Consider the following 21,109-nt stretch of genomic DNA (forward strand, 5'->3'; position numbering starts at 1 on the left):
ATTCAACTATTGTTGTATGTAAAGTAAATAAGGTTTTAAAAATGTTTAAGAAGCTTCATTTAAAATTAAATTAAAATGCAGAGCCCCCCGGACTAGTGGCCAGGACCTGGGCAGTTTGAGTGCCACTGAAAATTAGCTCGTGTGCTGCCTTTGGTTGATGGGAGTTAGCTGGATTTTATTCTGCATCATCATCAAACTTATTGAAAATTAGAGTTGTAATCGATAGGTTTCAAAATGTAGTTGTAAACGGAATTGTCATCAAGCAGGGTGTGTTTCTAGTAGGATTATAAGAGATTGGTTCTTAGCCTTACGCTGTTTGACATTTTTAACAATGAACTGGAAAAAACATATAATAATTGCTGATAAAGTTTGCAGATGACACACACATTGGTGGAGTGATAAATAGCCATGAGACCTGGTCACTGATACAGAGCGAATTGGATTACTCGGTAAGCTGAGCTCAAGCAAACAATATGCATTTCAATACAAGCAAATGTAAGATTACGCATCAGGGAACAAAGCATGCAGGCCATAGTAACACGACTCAGGATTCTATACTGAGAAGCAGTGACTTTGAAAAAGATTTGGAGGGTCATGGTGGACAATCAGCTGAACATAAACTCCTGGTGCTAACTTGTGGTTAAAAGAGCTAATATGATCCTTGGATGCATAAACAGGGAATATTGAGTTGGAGTAAAGAGGTTATTTTACCTCAGTATTTGGCAGTGGTGTGACAGCTGCTGGAATACTTTGTCCTTTTTTGGTGTCAATAATTTAAAGAAGGATGTAGGTAAATTTGAAAAGGTTCAGAGAAAAGCCTAAAGGAATGGAAAACCTGCATTATAAGACAGACTGAAAGAGCTCAATTTATTTAGTTTATCAAAGAGAAGGTTAAGGGGTGACTCAATCACAGTCTATAGGTACTTTGAAGAGCCCTCTATTATCAAATTTCTGTTTTCCATTAAGCTAGAAAAGATATGACAAGATCCAATGTCTGGAAGTTTAAGCTAGATAAATTTAGGTTGGAAATAAGGGTTAACCAACCATTGGAACAATTTACCAAGGACTGTGGTGGATTCTCCATTACTGTAAATTTTTGAATCAAGAATATATGTTTTTCTGAGAGAGATGCTCTAATTCAAACAAGAATTAATTACGCAGGAGGTCAGACTAGAAGGTCACAGTGGTCCCTTTTGACCTTGTAATCTATGAATGAAAAATTAAGGCCTATTAATACTCATTTGTATGCTGCCTGTTAATAGTGTTGGAATTTGATGGTTCCCAGTGAGTCTGATGCTGGGTAGAAATCAAGGAACTTGATTCGATGCGATGCGATTCAATTCAACAAGCCTTTATTCAATATGTGCACAAGGAGAGCCCCTGGCACGAAAAATCAGGCAGAGTCCCTCCAGCAAGGAGCCCCTCCCCTTGCTATTTTATAGCACATGGCACTTACATAATAAGTTATATAACAAGTTACATAATGTGAACCTCTAACCAATCAGAGTTAACATTTCCATATATGGGTTTGTTTATCACATGCTCATAGTTCTCCAGTCCACATGCTGAGTTCAACCTCCTCCCCCTGGCCTTCTCTAGAATGTTCCTAGACTGGTGAGTCACAGCATGCTTCCCTATGCATAAGCACCCTGCAAACCACATTTTATCCAAAATGAACATAAGCATACCCTTCAATAGCATATGCAGACAGCACATACAGTTCATGAGCAATTGGAACACAAAGGACCAGGTCCTGGGAGGCACCAGGCATTGACAACTTCCACTGATTGAAACAGGAGCTTTAGGTGTTCATAACATCTCAAGAAAGGCACAAAGATCTAGTGATATGGTTGTATGCACAGAGGGTCTGAGCTGGGTTCATTACATTTACTTGGAAAACAGTTGGAAGCAGCACTGGGCCCAATTCTGCAACATCCTGAGCAACTAGGATGCTTAGCTGAATTACAGATTTGAGTGTTAGAAAGAGAAGGTGGGAGAAATAATAGCTTGTATTGGACCAACTTCTGTTGGTGAGAGAGAAAAACTTTTGAGCTTACACTGAGCTCTTCTTCAGTGGTGGTAAACTAACTGTAATAAACCTCTAATAATCTCTGCTAGTGCTGACATTTGTTTGCTATCTGTATCTATACACAAACTTCAAATTTTAAGCATATTGTAAGCAGCTGTGATAGGTTCTTTCTTCAGGAAATGATTATGAGCTACCAAGAGCTATTATGCCCATGCTTTCTCTCCATCTTCCCTCAGAAATTAAAGTGTCAGTGTTTGTTCTATTCCTTCTCCTATCTGTGTCTCTCTCTTTGACAACGTAATTCTGATGTGGAACCTTTGGGATTTGATCAAATGGATGCTTTTTAACTTCACATTGTAATGCCTGGAGGATTGTGCACTGTAGCTCAAAAGTAGTACTGATTAACGGCTACCTATATATTAGGATTTAGGTTTTCTATACAAATGTTATTGCTATATATTGAATCATAAAAAAAATAGTTGAAAATTGAAAGGGGAAAATTGTGTAAGACAATTAGAGTGATAGGCTCTTGGACTGTGGAGTAGTGAGGAAGATTAGTTTAATTATTTCTTTTTAGTAATAATTTATTTGTATAACATCATAAATGTATTGTGTTTTTGCAAACCCAGAGTAAGATGTGCTCTTTATCCCAAAAAACTCACAAGCTCAGATAGATGAATCAGGGCAGTAATGCAAATCAGGGAGGGATGTAGAGATGATTATGAGGAGAGCAAGATAGGATAAATGCCTTGGAGAAATAAGTTTCAAGGAGGGGAGGGCAGAGGGAGAGTGCTTAGCAGAGTAAAAGTGGGAGTTGGTTGCAGGCTGTAGGTGCAAAGACAACAATGGGAGAAGGAGAAGAAAGCAGTAAAGAGTGGGGATTAAGAAGTGTGGGGGAAGGGGAGTGAGAGGCAATGAGACCAGAGGGGTAGACAGAGTTACTGTAACAGGGTGGCTTATCCTAAGGGAAGGAGGCCTGTCCTGGGGCCAGCCTATCCTGATTGGTAAAGAGAGCAATCAGGTGATTTCCATTATAAGAGCACCACAAAGCTGCAGAGGGAGGGGGAATCTAGGAAGTTGTGGCTAGAGAGAGATCAAGGAAAGGCTCCTGCTGGGAAGACCCTGGAACCAGAGAAGTTGCTGCAGGTAGGAGGAAACACCGGGGGAGTTTGGAAGTCAGAACCTGAAGACTGAACTCCAGCTAAGTAAACCCTGTGAGTGGTGATGGAATTGGAATCTGGGGACCTCAGGAAGACGGACACTGAAGACTTTGTAAGGACTAAATAAATGGGACCCCAGGAGGAGAATGTTTTAAGTTCCCTTTGGATTGGTGGTGTGCAGTTCTGAAGGGGGGCACTGAAGTGGGGAAAAATTGAGACGGGGTACTGCAAAGTAATTTCTGGCCATGAGGGGGCATCAGAAAGTGACCGACCCTGTTACCCTTATATTTATGTATGGCCTAAAAGGTGAGGATACGGCACTTTAATTAGTAAAAGGCAGGCTTGCAATTTTAAACTGATCATTAAACTTAAAACTAACAAGCAGCTGGTCTCTGCTTCTGGTGCTGGAGATTGAAGGGGGAGTTAACTTTGCTTTGCCTGTCATCTATCCTTTCTTTGTAAAATTAGTGAGTTATGGCTGGGTATATCCCTAAGAAACCTGTTTATAACCTCAGAAATCCTTAGTCCAGTCCTTTGTATGACTATATGATAATGTTGAACAGAAAGCAGGTGCACTTGGGCTTGTGGGTGTGGCGCTGGTGTGAGCTAGATGGACTCTCTAGTTTTGAGATGGAGAGTTTAATTTCATATCATCTTAGCATGATTCTCTGTAAAATTGGGCCAGAGACTGATTTCTTCTTTAAACACATCATGAAGTATTATAATTGAAAAGCAAACAGCAATAAATAAATCTCACCAGTATCTACAGTTTTCTTGAGACTGGTATACAGAATCAATAAAATTGTAAGGAACAAACTAATACAGTGACAGTAGAGCTGATAATTCTATCACTCAGGTCAAATTTTCCACTTGCTCCTAAATAGTTCATTTTTGCTTCCCTTCTTACCCTTCCTTCCCACGCTCGATGTTAATAGCACCTTGTAATGTACTAAATTATAATTTTTTTCCTTAAGATGAAATCACAAACAAAAGGCTCTTTTTGTCTGTTACAAAGCAGTACACAATAAGGTACACTTTAATAAGTCATCCTTTCTTTGTTAGTGGTCAAGGTAACCCTTCTATTTCAAATTAATTTTGTTTCACTATGCTATATGTCAAAGCAAAATCTTGTTGCAGCCTTAACTATGGAGGCCCTATCATTGCCTCCATAATAATTATCCCATTCCTTTCAATGATTCCCAACTTAGTTTCATTTTTAAAATAATACTGACAACCTATTAGTGTAGTTTATCTTAATTAAAATATCATTGCTATTAGACAAATTATTTAGCTACCGTTCTATGAAATAAGTTTAAAAGGTCAGAGTTAAGGCTGTTTTGGGAATGTCTTTATCTATTTTTGACTGTTACCTACAGTATCAACTTTTTAAATTTAAAGTTGACCAAGATTTGTCTGAGGATTTCCCATTGTATTTCTAAGAAATATCTTATGGTATAATGAACATATGTAGACTTAAGCCATAAAATTTTACCCACGTAAACCTCTATGCACTTGAAAGACTTATCTGGCAAGTTTCCGAATGACTAATTAGTCTGAATTCCTCTTTGTTTTTAAATGTATCTCTCATTGGGCACCCAAAAATTGAAGCACCCCAAATCGCTAGTCATTTTTAAAAAATGAGGCTTTAATTGATTTGTGCTAGGCTTATAAGCAAAACTTAAAAGTTCTCTATTCACTCCCTCAGATCATACTAGTCTTACACTGACTCCTGTAAATATTGGTCTTCCTTTTAGTGCAATTCATCCCATCAAAATGAAACCTGGAGTTTTATGGTTTCAGACTTCCTCCCAGCGGCTATAATCTATATGAATTGGACTGTGGATCACAAAACACACTTAGTAATATTTTAGTATATAAAATGTAAAATAAATAGTGATCATATACAAGCTGGGACCTTGAAATTACATTAATTGAATGAAAATATTTTTAAACTAGTTAATTAACCTGTGCAAACTAAAGGAGGATACTACATCTTTTTGCACATAGTATAAGTAAGCACTGTAAGGGTGGTGGAAAAAATGTATTTTTGCAACTTTGTATATTGTCAGTGTCAGAAACAAAATGCTTTTGATGTGTCATTCGAAGTGGTATACTAGTCTGGAACGAGAGAAGGGAATCTTTTTTCTTTTAAATATATATTTCTATAATATGTAGAAAAGAATGTACTTAGCACATTGAACCATGCTAGCATACAAGTTCAAACAATTTTTTGGTAATCTGAAATGCCATGGTGACTGCATCCAATTTGTCAAGGGAAATAGCTTCACTGACATGAAATCTTGCCTACCTATTTTGTGCTGCTTCATTAGTTCTCTTTCATATACAGTATTTTACAAAGTAAGGCCTGATCTGAAAACGCTTATGCACATACTTAAATTTATATGTGTTAATAGTCTTATCAAATTCACTTAGCACTACTTGAGCTTAAAATTAAACGTGTGTATAAATGTTTGCAGAATAGGTGCCTAAAAATCTAAAATGGGTATATTTTACATACCATAGCATATTCCTATTTCTGCTAAGGTGTATTCAAAGGATGTTACTCAATTTATTTATTTTCAGGCAGCATTGCTACCATGAGACTGTTTAATGGTCTGTCAGATCCTAGGGTTTCCTAATGTCGCACAGTGGAACAAGGACCACAGCATGTACTGTACAAGCATGCCGAAATAATTTGGTTTGTTCCCTGAAATCTAAGACCTTGATTCAATAAAGCACCTAAGTGCCTTCTTAAGACCATCCCTGTTCAGCGCAGCTGAATTAAAGGTAACCATGTGCTTAAATGTTTTGCTTTCCTGATTCTGGACCTAATACTGTAACAACACTGTTTATGAAATAGCTGTTAATTGAAAAAGTGTTCTGAATTTTGGAATGCAAATTTATCATATTTTTGTCATACTTTCCTCAGACTTAGGTAAATTACTGACTAAGCCAACCCTCTTATCTTATCACTTGCACTTCTCCCTGCAACGTTCATTCCAACATGGATATATTTAAATGTAAGCATATCCTATCTCTGGAAAGTGCCTGAGTTTATCTAGAAAACCCAGAATACATGTGAGCAGGATGACTCAAACAAAAAATGTGCTCTTCTTTGTGGTGGGAAGGAACTGATCTGTCATCTGAACATGGAAGAGACACAATCCTTGCCCTATGACATAATTACGAAATTTGGATTTCAGAATTAATCCCACTAACTCTGCATGTATTTTTTACATGTATAAGGTTTGTTCATTGACAAATTATTTTAAACAAGACTGCTGACAGTAATACAATTAAGATTGCTATATTTAAACTCCTGCGTAATTTCTCCCTCAAAAAACAACTTTCGGAACCAGTTTTCACTGAATGTTTCAGAGAATGTATTAACTCCAGATTCCAAATATGAAGTCATCTCTTCTCCTGCTACCACATGTAGTTATTAAAATAAATATTCCTGCCTTTTTAAAAGGACATAAAAACCCCTTGCTTTTCACTAAGCAATAGAAACTGGTGGTTTTTTTCCTGATGGATTATTCTTAGTCCACAATACTTAAATAAGATCCTTGATTATAATCAGAGTAATGACACTGAAATACAGCAGTAGGTACAGTTCTAGAAACACTTTTGTTAAATACCAAATGTATATATTGTTCATTCAAAAAATATTTGAAAAAGATTTAAAATGTATTTTAAAAAAGGAATTTAAGACAAATGCTTAAGGCTATTATGTCTTGTTGCACAAAAACAATATTTTGTATATAATGGACTCCGGATAGAAAGACCTCTCTTTAAATTTCTATTTGCTTCTGTGTAATATTGATAATGTGCCTGATGCTGTACAGTACCCTAAGACAGACTATCCTTGTCCCAAGGAATTTACAATCTGAAAGTAATAACATGATGTTGTGTGCAGGTGCATGATGTAATATACATAGACTTATATTAGGGTGATAGATACACTTAACTTCCATGTATCAGGAGATAGCCATGTTAGTCAGTATCCATAAAAACAGCCAGGAGTCCGGTGAAACCTTAAAGACTAACAGATTTATATGGGCATAAGCTTTCGTGGGTGAAAATCTCACTTCTTCAACTCCATGTTTCACTGAGCTAGAATCATGACCTCTGATACAATTCTAAAACTTTAAGATCAACCTGTAGTGAAGGAGTGTATCAGTGTAACTTCAGTGAAACCACTCCTGGTTTACACTGATGTGAAAACAGAATCCAGCCTCTTCCTCTAATTTTGAGTATTTGATTCTACATGATTTATATTATATAAAGTTCATCCAAGGTATATTATTTCTGGTAGTACACTAAATAGCCTACATCCATCAAGAATTAATTGACTTTTTTATTTCTTTTAACTTTCTGACCATGGTTTTAAATCACTTTACATGTGCTTTTCCCATTTTCTTTGTTTTGATTACACTATTGCCACTATTTCCTGAGCATCTCCTCTGTCTCTCATGACCACATATCCTGTGCAGCATTATATTTTTTTAATCCACCCCCCATTTTATTCTAGCTTCTTCATTTAGGGTTACCAGATGTCCCAATATTAGAGGCTTTTTCTTATATACACAGCTATTACACCCCTCTCCCCAAAAAAGTATCCCGATTTTTCACATTTGCTAATTGGTCACCCTAACTTCATTATTTCTTCTATGATGGCTTTTTGTATAGTGTCCACTTATGTTTCCCTTACTTTGGCAACTAGCTTTAATTTCAACTCACAATTTTTTCTGTCCTCCCAACTAATACACCAATGATGCTACTACTTGGTTGTAGTTCATTGTATTATTATTTTCAGTACCAGTTCAGGCATCAGTCTAATTTTAATATCTTTTTAAAAAAAAGTCTTACAGTACTGAGATGTATCTTTTGCAATACTAACATGCTAATAACGAATAGTTACATTTGGCTTGGCCAGTGTCATCTCACCCCAAAGTCAAGCATAAGAAAAGAATTAGGTATCTAATGTCTACAGTGCCCCTGAAAGGTGTGATTCCCAATGAGGGTAGACAGACTTATGCTAGCTCAGCTTGAGCTAGTGCACTGAAAAGAGCTGGTGTTGCAACATCCACATTGCTCTTTTTAGTGTGCTACCTCAAGCGGAGCTATCACAAATCTGTCTACCTGCACTGGGAATCACACCTCCGAGCTTCAGTATAGTCATATGCTTTCACAAACTAAATCTTGTTTTATTTATATTCAGAACTCAGGGCCAAGTTGTCTCCTGATCTCCCGACAAGTAGTAGCATGTGTGCAGCTCTGTAGCCATATTGGTCCCAGCATATTAGAGAGACAAGATGGGTGAGATATCATCTTTTATTGGACCAACTTCTGTTGATGAGCGAGGCAAGCTTTTGAGCTTACATAGAGTTCTCCTTCAGATAGGACTACTGCAAGTTGGTCCAGTAAAAAATTTTACTTCTCCTACCTTGTCTCTCTAATACAATAGCATGAAGACAAACACTTCAGAATGCTTTCTTCCATCCTTAATTACAGATTATTGTTACAAGTAAGAGAAACAAGGTGAGGGAAAATTACAAAACAAGCTTGTTAGATATTAAAATAAAATACTGTGTGCTAGGTGTTCAAAATGAGAACAAGAACTAAACTATATAATAATAACAAGGAAAGTTACTGTCCTTGTTAACAGGAAAAATGCTCTTCAGCCCTAAAATGCTGACCATTTTTGTAACTATACCTATCTCTGTAAGACTTTGTTAGTTAATAATACCTTGGATCATTAACGTTGAAATGAGTTTTCAGCCTTTACCATTGATACTGATTGTTTTGTTTGCACTTCATTCATCTTATCAATGAAAAGACTAGTTTCACTACTAATTATAGACCGTTTTTTCTCTAGTCTCTTTCACTGGCTGATTCTCAGCCACTAACACAACACTCCAAAATATGAGCGGAAGACAATGTGGGGAAGTGTAACATCCAAACCAAAACCAGTGCATTGACCTTTTTCTTTCTTTCTTTCTTTCTTTCTTTCTTTTTTAAACTAATAGTTTTCTATGGACATAGGTTTTGAAAACCTTTTTCATTTGTTACTATATTTAAAAGGCAAGTGGTTTAGAGACAACATTAAAGCAAGACTCAACTGGGATAAACATGGTTTTCAGCTATTTGGGGTTTTCTTAGACCCAGAACTAACAGCTCTCGGCTAGAAAAAGAGTACCTGGATAATCTTAATTATGTACATAATAGTAATAATTATAGTGCTGAAGAGAAACGATAACTTGGCAGAGTTTGATGAGTGTAGAATGTGAGCAAGCCCAGAACCTTCGATAATTTTTGAGGCACAATTTTTTTTACAAGAGATAATCAAAAACTAACATCACTCTCGATGTCGCAGATAACTATGGACTGGATCCAAAGCCTGTTGAAGTCATTGTGAGTCTTTTCATTGAATTCAGTGGGCTTTGAAACAAGCTCTAGATGAAGATCCAATGTGCTTTAGAAACACTAAAAATTATAAGGCATTGCTTTAGGCTGTAGAACAGTGGTTCTCAACCAGGAGCCTGGGGCCCACTGAGGAGCCCCAAGCAAGTTTCAGGGGGTCTGCCAAGCAGGGCCGGCATTAGACTTGCTGTGGCCCAGGGCAAAAAGCTGAAGCCTCACTGCATGGGGCTGGGGTTCCAAGCCCTGTCCCAGGGCCGAAGCCGAAGCCTGAGCAACTTAGCTTCACAGTGCCCCCTGTGGCTTGGGGCCCTGGTCAGTTGCCCTGCATGCTACCCCCTAACGCTGGCCCTAGCTTTTGTATGCAGAAAAACATTGTGGCACAGGTGGGCCATGGGGTCACGTTGGGGAGGATAGGGAGCTCAGAAAGTAAAAGGTTGAGAACCTCTGCTATAGAGGAACATGCAATAAATTCTAACATACAATAAAAACAAGATTAGAATGCACCCTTTTAAATGTAAAAATAAGTTCTTTGGGAGGGTACAATTTTACATATTCAGAATTTTCCACTATCCTCCTTGAGCATTTGTTTGATACAGATCTAACAGAGAAAAGGAAAAACGGAATGTTTTAATATGACTTGAAGATGGTTTTAAACAGCTTATTTTGAGGGGAGAGAGAGGACAAATATCTAGTGTGTTAAATATACTGTTGACTTATTTATTTCTATGTTCTTGTGAGTCATTTAGATAGTAATGTTTATAAAAATTCTGCTCTCGAAATACTGTAGAGATCAGCATTGTTGTACATTTGAATGTTGTGCCAAATTGCTGTAAATACAAGGAGAAAGTGAATGTTGTGGATTCTTATGATTGTGGAGAAAACTAGGATCCCAAGTTCATTTTAGAAAGTTTTGCCATGAGGTTAATAGTGAAATAAGGACTAATGCACCCTTCTTTTTGAAAGCGAGTATACTTTAGGGTATTAGAAGGAGATAGTGTTTCTCATATTTTATAGTTATGTACATAGGGAAACTTAGCCATAGCTGTTCACTACTACGACTCTGCCTCAAAGGCAGAACGCTCCTGAAGAATACAATACTTTGACCCATTGTGTTAATTTTGGGACAGAGAAATGCATCTACAAGAGAATTCTCACACATGATTCAGAACAAGAAGTGAGACATTGCCTGTTACAAACAATGACCACAAATATCATAACATTGTGCACTACTGTTATTTTACAGCACTCTAAAAGTGTTGAGTGTCTTACTTACTAGAAGAAAAGAAAAGAGCCCTGTCCTGAAGAGCTTACAATCTAATTTCAGAAATGACACTACAAAGAGGAATAACAAAACAGTAAGACGAGGAAGGTTGAGGAGTGAAAGAAGTGACAGCGAAAAAAGTATAGTTAATTATACAAGCGCATGTACTGAGGACAGTTCTTTACCACCTTTATCAGAAGGCCTCCATCTTTGAGTAACCAATGTTGTCAGGCTCTTGAGTGGTTGTTTAAGGCAGGTTTCACTGTAATATACTTTCTTTTTCTGTATTTCTTTTTGTTGTATTTGATGGGCAAGATACTAGTCAAGAATACTAGATATAAGTTTAATATCTTTCCATGAAAGTATTTTACTCCATATAAAATAGGATGGATTGTCTTGTGATTAAAACGTAGGACTGTGCGACTCAGGTTGTTCCTCAGACTTCCTGTCTGACCAGGGGAAAGACCTTTAATCTCTGTGCCTCAAATCCCACCTGTAAAATGGGAAAAATAATAATAATACCTACCTCAGAAGGTGTGTGGCTGAATTCATTTATATATATAATATACTCAGATACTCCGAAAAGCCTCTTAAATAGAGCTGGTTAGAACTCTTATGTTCTGTGCAATGGGAAATCCTGACACTTCAAAATTTCCTTTTATCCCAAATCAGAACAAAAAGTCAAAATTTTGAAATTTCCTATGGAACAAAATTTCCATAAAATTCAGTTTCACACACCCTTCTCTCCCCTTTCCCCCTTGTTGTTTAGTTATCACTGTGACTGTTACAGACTCTGATTTTGTATCTTGCTTACATCTGTGGTCACTGCTGATATGCAGGCTTCTTTGAGCTTCTTCCCGATCAGTGATGACTCATGTATAACACTTCAAGCCTAAATGACCATCAGCAAAATAGTGAAACTAGCTATACACAAAGTGCTGTCAAAATACTGACAAAAAGTTTTTCCTAATTACTTTCATTTATAGTAATCGTAGCTGTTGCATATAACTATAGTTCAGATCAGAGATCTGCAAACTTTGGCCCGCGGCTCACCAGGGTAAGTGGGCTGGGCCGGTTTGTTTACCTGCCATGTCTGCAGGTTTGGCCAGTTGTGGCTCCCACTGGCCGTGGTTCGTCGTCCCAGGCCAATGGGGACTGCAGGAAGCGGCGGACAGCATATCCCTCAGCTCACGCTGCTTCCCGCAGCCCCCATTGGCCTGGGATGGTGAACCGCGGCCAGTGGGAGCCGCAATCGGCCGAACCTGTGGATACGGTAGGTAAACAAACTGGCCCGCCAGGGTCCTTACCCTTGCTTACCGCGTGCCAAAGGTTGCCAATCCCTGGTTCAGACTTATGGAAATGTTTAATTTTTCAAGTTTATGGTGTCTCCTTAAAATAGTCTAATAGTGATTTCCTTTCTCTAACTAATATGATCTCATAATGTGGTTCACCACTGTCCTTCACCTGGGGGGCAAAAAACGCTGCCTCTACATGTTTTTTAAATGTATCTTTGAAATTGAGGTTGTTTAGATGCATGTATAAAGAACAAATTGTGTCAGTCCTCAGCAGACTTGGGAGATGCAGATAATTTAGTAGTTCATATAATAAAATCCATGTTTTGTGATACAGGTATCTGTTTGAGATTTCTGTTTGACCAGTAACCTGACTGTCTGACCAAATCCACTTAAGGGTTTTGCATGGTGACCTCTGGTAATCTCCCTTAGGATCAGATTTCTTTAATATAGCATTGCTACCCTTTCTTTCTTTGAAGAGAGAGAATTTAAAACCCAAAGGAGAAGATATGCAACCTATTCCTGAACTGATTGTTTTTGTACTATCGTTATGTGTTTTCCCTGTATTAGACGTTGCTATTTATTGTTTTGTTTCTCCTTGTAGTGTTTGACTACAGCTACAGAGATTACATTCTATCCTGGTATCGGCACTTCAGCAAAGATGAAGGACAGCTATACCACCTGCTATCTGAAGATTTCTGGGAAATCGCCAAGCAGCTGCGACAGAGGCTGAGTCACATTGATGTAGTGAAAGTTGTCTGCAGCGATGTAGTGAAAACTTTACTCACACACTTCTGTGACCTTAAAGCAGCCAATGCCAGGTAAAACAAACAAACAAACATGAATGTTTATCCCCTGTCCTCCCAGTATTTTAGTAGAGTTTTCTGCTTGTCACTTTCTTTCCTTTTGGATGAATTGCCTTGAGGCAATAAAGAGCTTACAATTGGGAGAGAGAAACAGTAAAGGCAGGCAACATATAAGTAACATTTATAGTCCTTACTGTTGATTGTGACTGTGCTATGCTTTTGGGCACTTGGGGGAAAGGAAACGCTCACGTTTCTTTTTCAACTAGGTCAACTTCATCACTCTATTTATACTCCTGTTCTTTGGTCACCATGCAGGAAGGTACGTGAGTGATCTCTGAGGGTGCCATGAGACTAGCAGGATTTGGAAATGACAACAAAAAGCCATGTACATTCTTTCCAGAAAAGTACAAGTGTTAATTCCATAATCTTCTTTTTCCCTCTCTCTCTTTCTCCTCTAGTATCAGGAAGCAAAGCCCCATGGTTCCTCTCTATCAAAAGTCTCTCTTAGTCAAGTTGTTGGACCAGGTTTTTCTCTTATTATGAGTCTTTTCTTTGAGAGAGTTCTCTTTATACACGCTGGGGACTATACGGTATTCTCCTCTTAATACCTTGATTGCATTCAATCTGATACTTGAAAATGGCTAGCTGTACTTTTAACTGGCCATATGCGTATACATTCCTTGATCTGAGTGTACAATATGAACTTGCAAATTAGGCACATTTGTGCCTGTCTGCATCAGAAAATTGCTTCTAAAATTACTTTAATAGAAATATTCTTTGGCTCATGTGATGAGACTTTGTACCTTCAGGTTGTTTTGCTCACAGTGATATCCATTTGTGCTCTTTGCCCACAGTGACATTCACAGGTCTGTTTCTGATATTGTTCCAGGGAGAAGACTTCTTTCTGTGTGCCCATGACCAGTCTATATATTACCACTTTTCCTGTCTTCCTGAGCAGACAGTCTTAGTGTTTTCTGGCAGGTGTCAGCCTGAATTTTCCCCAGTACATAACAAGCGAAGCCAAAGAGAGATTTACTGGTGGTCACTGTTGCAGGGAGGAAAAAAAAAACAGGTGATCGTTATGTACCTGCAGTGGGGCATATATAAAATTATCTCAGTTGGCCTTTAATTTCAGTTCCAGAATATTTGCATGTTACTTGTTTCTCAATAATGGTCTATTTCTCTTGGCTGTGTTCTCTGAGTGTGCTACTGTAGTTTGTCACTCTGACTTTTGAGCACAATGTGAGCTCTGTCTAGAAGAAAAGTTAGATATCAGCTATCTTTCCTTTTAGTTCAGTTAAAAAGAAGTTGGGGACTTTTTTGTTACTATTTTTTAGGTATCACAATACTCAAGTTGTGATTAACAAAAGGCCTCCAATTTGAAATTGGGGAAATATTCAAAACTGTCGTTTCCTCCTGTCTGTTTCTATAAAATTCTGACTTTTTTTTTGGTTTGGATGTCTTATTTCCTGTTTATAATTATGTCCATTTCAACTGGAACTTTGTTTTTGGGTTGGATCATGACATTTTTGCTCTCACTATACTCACTTAGAGAACCAGTAATAACTAATCCTTTGCTTATTTTCCATTTACTTTTTCTTCTTTGAGTTGATCATGCATCTCTGAGAACACCTGTGAAGGTTGGGACATTAACATGCAAATGAAAAGGTCATCCCAGAAATCCATGTGCTCAATGATAATCACATTTCTTAATTTACAGATCATTATTCCATGCAGCTTTAAAAATTCCTAAATGCAGGTAACAAAAAGATTAAAACTGGACAGGTTGATTACTCTTGCCACAATATAAGATCCTGATACTGGTTCTTAGAAGATCCTTTTTGGTTTTAGGAGCATTCTGAGTTTTTTGTATTAAGTTAATTGTCCGGGACTGTTGTGACTACTGTGAATCACTTATACCTCAGTGGTCCCATAATTGGGGAGTCTGAATTATGTCACTTCTCAATCTGAAGCTTGAGCACCACAAAAATCTTACCAGCTTACAGAGACAATATGATTTTAAAAATGCAACACCAAATTTGGGAAAAACTGTGTTACAGAATTTTGAATCGATATCTTCTAATTGATATAGTATGGCTCAGAGTCTAAATTTTGAAAAATATGATAAGTTTAGACTGAAACTGGGATGTTCTGTCTTTGTGTCTATGATACAAGCCTGTTAATTTGGGTGAGTGAAATCATGGAATCATTTCCTGTTGTGATACTCACGTAAATGCCTCCCATGCATTGTAGTGGCTCCATGTAATTTTGTTACATATTATGATAGCAAAGAGAGTTTCATCCTTTGGTCAAGTTTAGTAAGTGACCTAGAGAATTTTAAACACATTTTGTTCCATTTTTAGAGAGGATGTTATCCAAGTATCCGTGCGTAGGGGCTCCCTTACTCTGTGTGACAAGGCTAGTAAGGGTAGGAAGTGCTCTCACCTCCATGAGGCTAAAGATATTAATCTCTTCTATGTGAAGTTCATAGGGTTTTGCTACCCACTTCACTCCAGGTCACCTTTTAAACTCATCCCTTTCCACCTGCCTTGGCTAATAAAAGAAACAAGGATGGCTAATTCTTCCAGTCTCATATGGAGCCTTCTGAGATGCTATAGTGCGGGTAAAGGGGTAGAAAGAGCAATGCAAGCTCTTCCCTTTCACATGACTCACCCAGAGAGTGATATTGGTCCAGCAGGAACTGGAAAAGATTCTGTTACTCTTAATTTCCCCTTTAAAATTTTTACAATTTATTTGGCTGTTAATGTTCTCCCAGAGTATGAAAGGGGTTAGATAGTTTGATCGTGGCAGTTCTTGGTCACATGCATATAGTTAACTGATTTCCACATTTGAGATTTTGCCCAAGACATATTGGCTGGGGCCTTAGTGATTTCCCTCCCCCCCCCTCTTTCTCTGAAGCACTGAGCATGAAGTGCCTGTTTACAGGATGAGATGAGCGTATTCTTCATGATGGATTTGCTGTAACTGCAGGGGATGGGAATTGGTGAACCTCAATTCTTCTTGTGTTCTGCTTGTTTTTGTGTGATTGCTCCCTTAATGTCTCATCCAAATAGCTGGTTTTGGCTTGAGTAAAGCATAGAAAAGCTGAATGCTAACCACGATCTTTTATTATCTTAACTGGATAGTGAGCTGAAAAGGATGGTGAATAAATCACTGGAAATTTTCCTAATGGATCTGTTGGAGACACCATCTGTCATGGCAGCATACTTTAAGTTCTGACTATGTTAGAGAACAAAAAGCACTCTAATGCCTGGAATTCATTCTTTGTGTCTCAGAATATAAAATATTTGTTTCATTTTAAAGGCAGAAAGGAAAAATGCCTTTAGATTAAATTACATAGTCTGAGATTGTAGGAGTTTGGCAGAATAAGGCCAGATTCTAAGTGTGGAGATAGTTACCCCTCACCCACTCTTGGACCTAATGAGAGCAGTGCCTTTTGAACAGGTGTAAAGGCACTGTTAGTGTGATTGGAGGGAGTCTGCATTGTGGGCTTCTTATATGTCTCCAGGCTGTGAGTAAACAGCAGACTTATTCTTACATAAAATTATAGATTAAAAGTGATGAATCTTGATTTAAGAGTAAAACATGTTTTCCCCAAATAAGAATAGAGTGTAATGGGCTGCTTTTTGGTAAAACAGTGTTGCAGGTTTTTGCCATTAGATTCACAAGGCCAGTCATGACTTAGTGACATTGATCCCTTGAGGCTGCTGAGCATGGGGTTTTAGGGCAGTGTCTAGCTCTTAGCAAACTTAAAGAGAAAACTGTCTTGTGCATATTGCTATCTCTTCCTGGAAACAAACAACACAGGAATTATATCAAGTTCTCATTACAAAGCTATTGGTTAGATTTTTTTCAGTAGAAATATATATCTTGGTTCTCAACGGTCGTGGCTCTGTGTGTCTGTATATTACATGTAATGTGTGTCCTTATGCTTGCTCTACTTATTACAGTGTATATTGTAGAGTAATATTCAGTGTAAAATAGAAAGCATTGTTACCATGAAGTCAGCAGGAGCTGGTACAAAGAGAACTTGAGAACTAGATTGAACAAAGCCCAAACACATCCAACTTTAAGGAGTACAGCTCCCAATACTTCCTTTTTCTTTTATAATTCCATTTATATCTCACAGTTTAAAAATGTCAAGAACTGCTTATCATACTAACCCTCTGAAAACTAATATCAAATAGATTAACGTGAATTTGAGAGGTTGTTGCAATGAGAGCAGATATTTGGAAAGGATGATAATAAAAAAAGTTACAAAATAGCCTTTGAATAAGTATATTATTAAAGTACCTCTTGCTAGTGCCAGTCTCTGAAGTGTTGGGCTTCTGTGAATGAAGCCTTTGCAAGAAGAATTCATGAAGTCCTAATTTTCTATTATTTGTAATACAGTAGACCTAGAGGCTTCAATCAGGATCAGGGTCTCATTGTGCTTGGTCCTCTACTACCATAGTGTTTTTAATCCATTTCATACCATCTTTGATAACAGACCCAGAGTCCATTGTGGAGTTCTCAGTCTTGCAAGACCAATGCATAAGCTAATAACTACACTGTGAAACACATTCAAACACGTTTGAATAGTATGTCTTTGTTGAAACAACACATGCTGTTAAAGAGTTTCAAGACACTAGATGATGTGTCTTGTTTAAATGGGTGCTATGAATATTTTGGAATTGACTTTCTTCTGACCAGGGCCGGCTCCAGGCCCCAGCGCGCCAAGCGCGTGCTTGGGGCGGCACGCCACGGGAGGCGCGTTGCCGGGAGGGCGGCAGGTGGCTACAGTGGACCTCCCGCAGGTGTGCCTGCGGAGGGTCCACTGGTCCCGCGGCTCCGGTGGAGCATCCGCAGGCACGCCATTGGGAGGTCCACCGGAGCCGCAGGACCAGCGGACCCTCCACATGGACGCCTGCGGGAGGTCCACCGGAGCCGCGGGACCGGCGAGCGGCAGAGCGCCCTCCACGGCGTGCCGCCATGCTTGGGGCAGCGAAATGGCTAGAGCGGGGCCTGCTTCTGACTGTGGATACATTTTTCATTGCCTGCTTTAAAAGACAGTTTATTTTTTTTGTCTTTACTGTGGTGCTTTCATATACAAGTTTAAATCAACTTATTTCATTTCTTAGAAGTTTCAAACAGATCAAGCAATTTTAATTCTGCTACACTGTCAAGAAGTTTAGAGATCTCAGGGAGATGCAGGTAAAGAAATGCAGGCTGCATGTTGCCCCTGGTAGTTCCCAGGGCTGCTTTGCTGTAAATGTGTGCTAAGTACAGAATGTGCTATGGAAATCGTTTGATTTGTTGCATGCACACTTGAGCTCACCCATTTCACTGTTAAGATGATTAAGAACGAAATATAATTTTGTGGGACTTGTGGGATTGTAATTAAAGAAATAGGAAGACCAAAAGGAATGATTTTCCAGATTTCCCTGGAAAAGGCTATTACTGATTTCCGTGGAAACTTTCTTACAGCCCCCACTTCCCATGCAAATAAACAAAACACTGCCTTATCTTTAAACTTGTCTCACACTGTAGTAGGCTTTCTGATCTTCACAGTGTGAGTTTCCCAGTTGGCCCCTACAGGGTAGATATGGGGTTCTCAGAAGTTTTCAAGCTTTTCGGGCTAGGAACACACATATATAAAATGTGTGTGTATATATTTTAATGAAAATGGATTTTCACATAATCACATGTCAGGAGTTGGGGCTTAAAGATAAACAGCTAGTATTGCAAGACTTGTGATAAAATAGTGAGAGTTGGCAATACTGGAACCAGTGTCAGGAGGTCATGGCCACTGTGCCCTTGCCATATTGCTGTATAGGAGGGAGATCCTGATTAAATTCTGGCTAACTGGAAGTGGGGTGGGTCACAAACCTAGTCGAATGACTCTCCTGGGCACTTAACAGTCTGCTGAGAGGAAGCCAACCACTGGATTCCGTGAGCTTTAAGCCTCCGAAGTCTGAACAGAGGTTAGGGGCTTGTCTCTAGGCATAGTCATGGGGTGAAAATCCTCTATCTAGCACCCTCTCCTGAGAGCTTAGACCATGTAGTCCAACTGCCAAGCCCCTAGAATTAGTGCTGACCACTCAGACTTCCCTGTAGCTTAAAGAAACCTTCTTGCAGAACTCCAGCCATATGGATGCTCTGGTGTAACAGAGGCGTGTGATAGGTGTAACCCGTGACCAATAGCTACAAGCTCGTGAACTCAGTCTTTGCACAGGATTTGAAAACACTATTGCTCTGTACTTGACTCACAGATCTATTTAAAAAAAAAACACACCCTCCATGCATTTCTCTGCCTTAGTTTCCGCACCACTCCAAAGCATTCTTTGGGCAGGGGTCAGATCCTCTGGGGCTTCCAAGTTCCTTCTCCTGCAGTGCATGGCTTGTCATCTCTGCCATGCAGTCCCGCTCTCCCTAAATTGGGGTGGACAATCTTTCTGGCCTGTGAGCCACTTCGGGTTCCCAAACGGTAATGGAGGCCTGGGTAGGGAAGGCTCTACCTCCCCAAACAGCCTGGCCCTTGGCTCCTGTCCCCTATCCACCCCCTCAGAATCCCTGACACATCCAACCCCCCCTGCTTCCTATCCCCTGACTGCTCCAATCCCTATCCACCCCCTCTCCCGCCCCCTGACAGGCTCCCCGGGACTCCCACGCCTATCCAACTGCTCCCTATCCCCTTACTGCTGCCCCAAGACCCCCAACCCCCTTACCATGCCGCTCAGAGCACAGCTGGAGCCAGCCATGCCACTGTGCCCTGTTAGCAGCTCACTGCCCCATCGCCCAGAGCGCACGGTGAGCTGAGGCTGCGGGGGAGGGGGAACAGCAGGGGAGGGGCTGGGGGCTAGCCTCCCCTGCCGAGATCTCAAGGGCTGATAGGATGGTCCAGCAGTCCAGATGTGGCCCGCAGACCGTAATTTGCCCACCTCTGCCCTAGATCATCTTGTTTCTCTGGCCTGGATTGGTCTCACAGCTAAACTGGGTACCCCTTGCTACAAAAGCATGCTTGTACCTTCACGTCTCCTGCCCCAAACTTCCTGTATGGCTCTGTGGTCATGTCTACACAGCAAAGAAAAACCTGCGACTGGCCGTGCTAGCCATCTTGGGCTCGTGGGGCTCAGGCTGTGGGGCTGTTTCATTTCTGTGTAGACATCTGGGGTCTGGCTGAAGCCTGGGCTCTAGGACTCTCTGGAGTGGGCGGGTCCCATAGCTCCAGAGCCCAGAAGTCTGCAAACAGCAATGAAACAGCCCCTCAGCCAAAGCCCTGTGAGCCTGAGTTGGCTGCATGGGCCAGCACAGATTCTTCTTTTCTGTGTAGACATACCCTGCGAGTCTTTCCTGACCCATGGAGCCTTTGTAGTTTTTTAAAGGCTAGCTAGTATCAGTACATTGATGTCTGCATCTTTGTTCTGCATTTGGGGATTTTCTGCTCTCTCCCCTTCACCCGCTCCCTGCAGAGAGGTAGGAAAAAATGGTTCTTGTAGGCTTGAGCTAACCTATTTTCCCAAGGTGCCTTCCATCTGAATAGGCGGCCATTGAATTCTAATGACCTGCCATTGTGCCTGGTATGAGAGAGACATGTCAGCCATTATCAGCAAAGGTGGAATTCACATATATAGAGAGGTATGCAGTGGTGCAGCAGTTTTCATAGTAAAAACTTCATAATATCAAACAGCATAAAATTGTGCAGATAGATTCCTCAAAGTGTCACAGGGTCCTAGTATGGAGAAGGTTGAGACCCTTGTGTCAGATAATGGTCCAGTACTAGAGGATTGTGATAGATGTTACATTGCTAAAATGCCAATGTTGTTAGTTTTGGGTTTACAATTATTTGTTCATAATTGGGAAAGAAAATTGTAATAGCTCCCTGCAAAAGTGGGTTTTAACCTTTTAACAGCCAAGAACACCTGTGGTAAGGTTGCTGAGTGTCCTGTACATCCCCATCTACACACGTCAAAAGAGGTTCTGCAGTTATGCATAGTCATCTTTTTTCTTAAAAGCTTTTTGTTATTTTTTTTAACATAATGTTTTCCCCATTCCAGTCCTCTTAAGGAATGGGTGAACCGGTGGGTTTGTAGCATCAGGTCATTGTGGTGGTTGATGACAGACATTTGAATACAGAT

At 39.6% G+C, this 21,109-nt stretch overlaps 1 protein-coding gene across 6 annotated transcripts in view; it reads left to right on the forward strand.

Annotated features, from left to right (window-relative positions):
* SNX25 (sorting nexin 25) overlaps positions 1 to 21,109 on the forward strand; it is a 157,999-nt gene that overhangs the window by 19,972 nt on the left and 116,918 nt on the right. For all 6 annotated transcript variants that reach the window (XM_050948375.1, XM_050948374.1, XM_050948372.1 and 3 more), the window contains exon 3: positions 12,770 to 12,986. In XM_050948375.1, the coding sequence (XP_050804332.1) occupies positions 12,770 to 12,986 (217 nt within the window). The remainder of the gene's footprint in view (positions 1 to 12,769; positions 12,987 to 21,109) is intronic.

This window comes from Gopherus flavomarginatus, chromosome 3 (assembly GCF_025201925.1).
Source record: "Gopherus flavomarginatus isolate rGopFla2 chromosome 3, rGopFla2.mat.asm, whole genome shotgun sequence".
NCBI lineage: Eukaryota > Metazoa > Chordata > Testudines > Testudinidae > Gopherus > Gopherus flavomarginatus.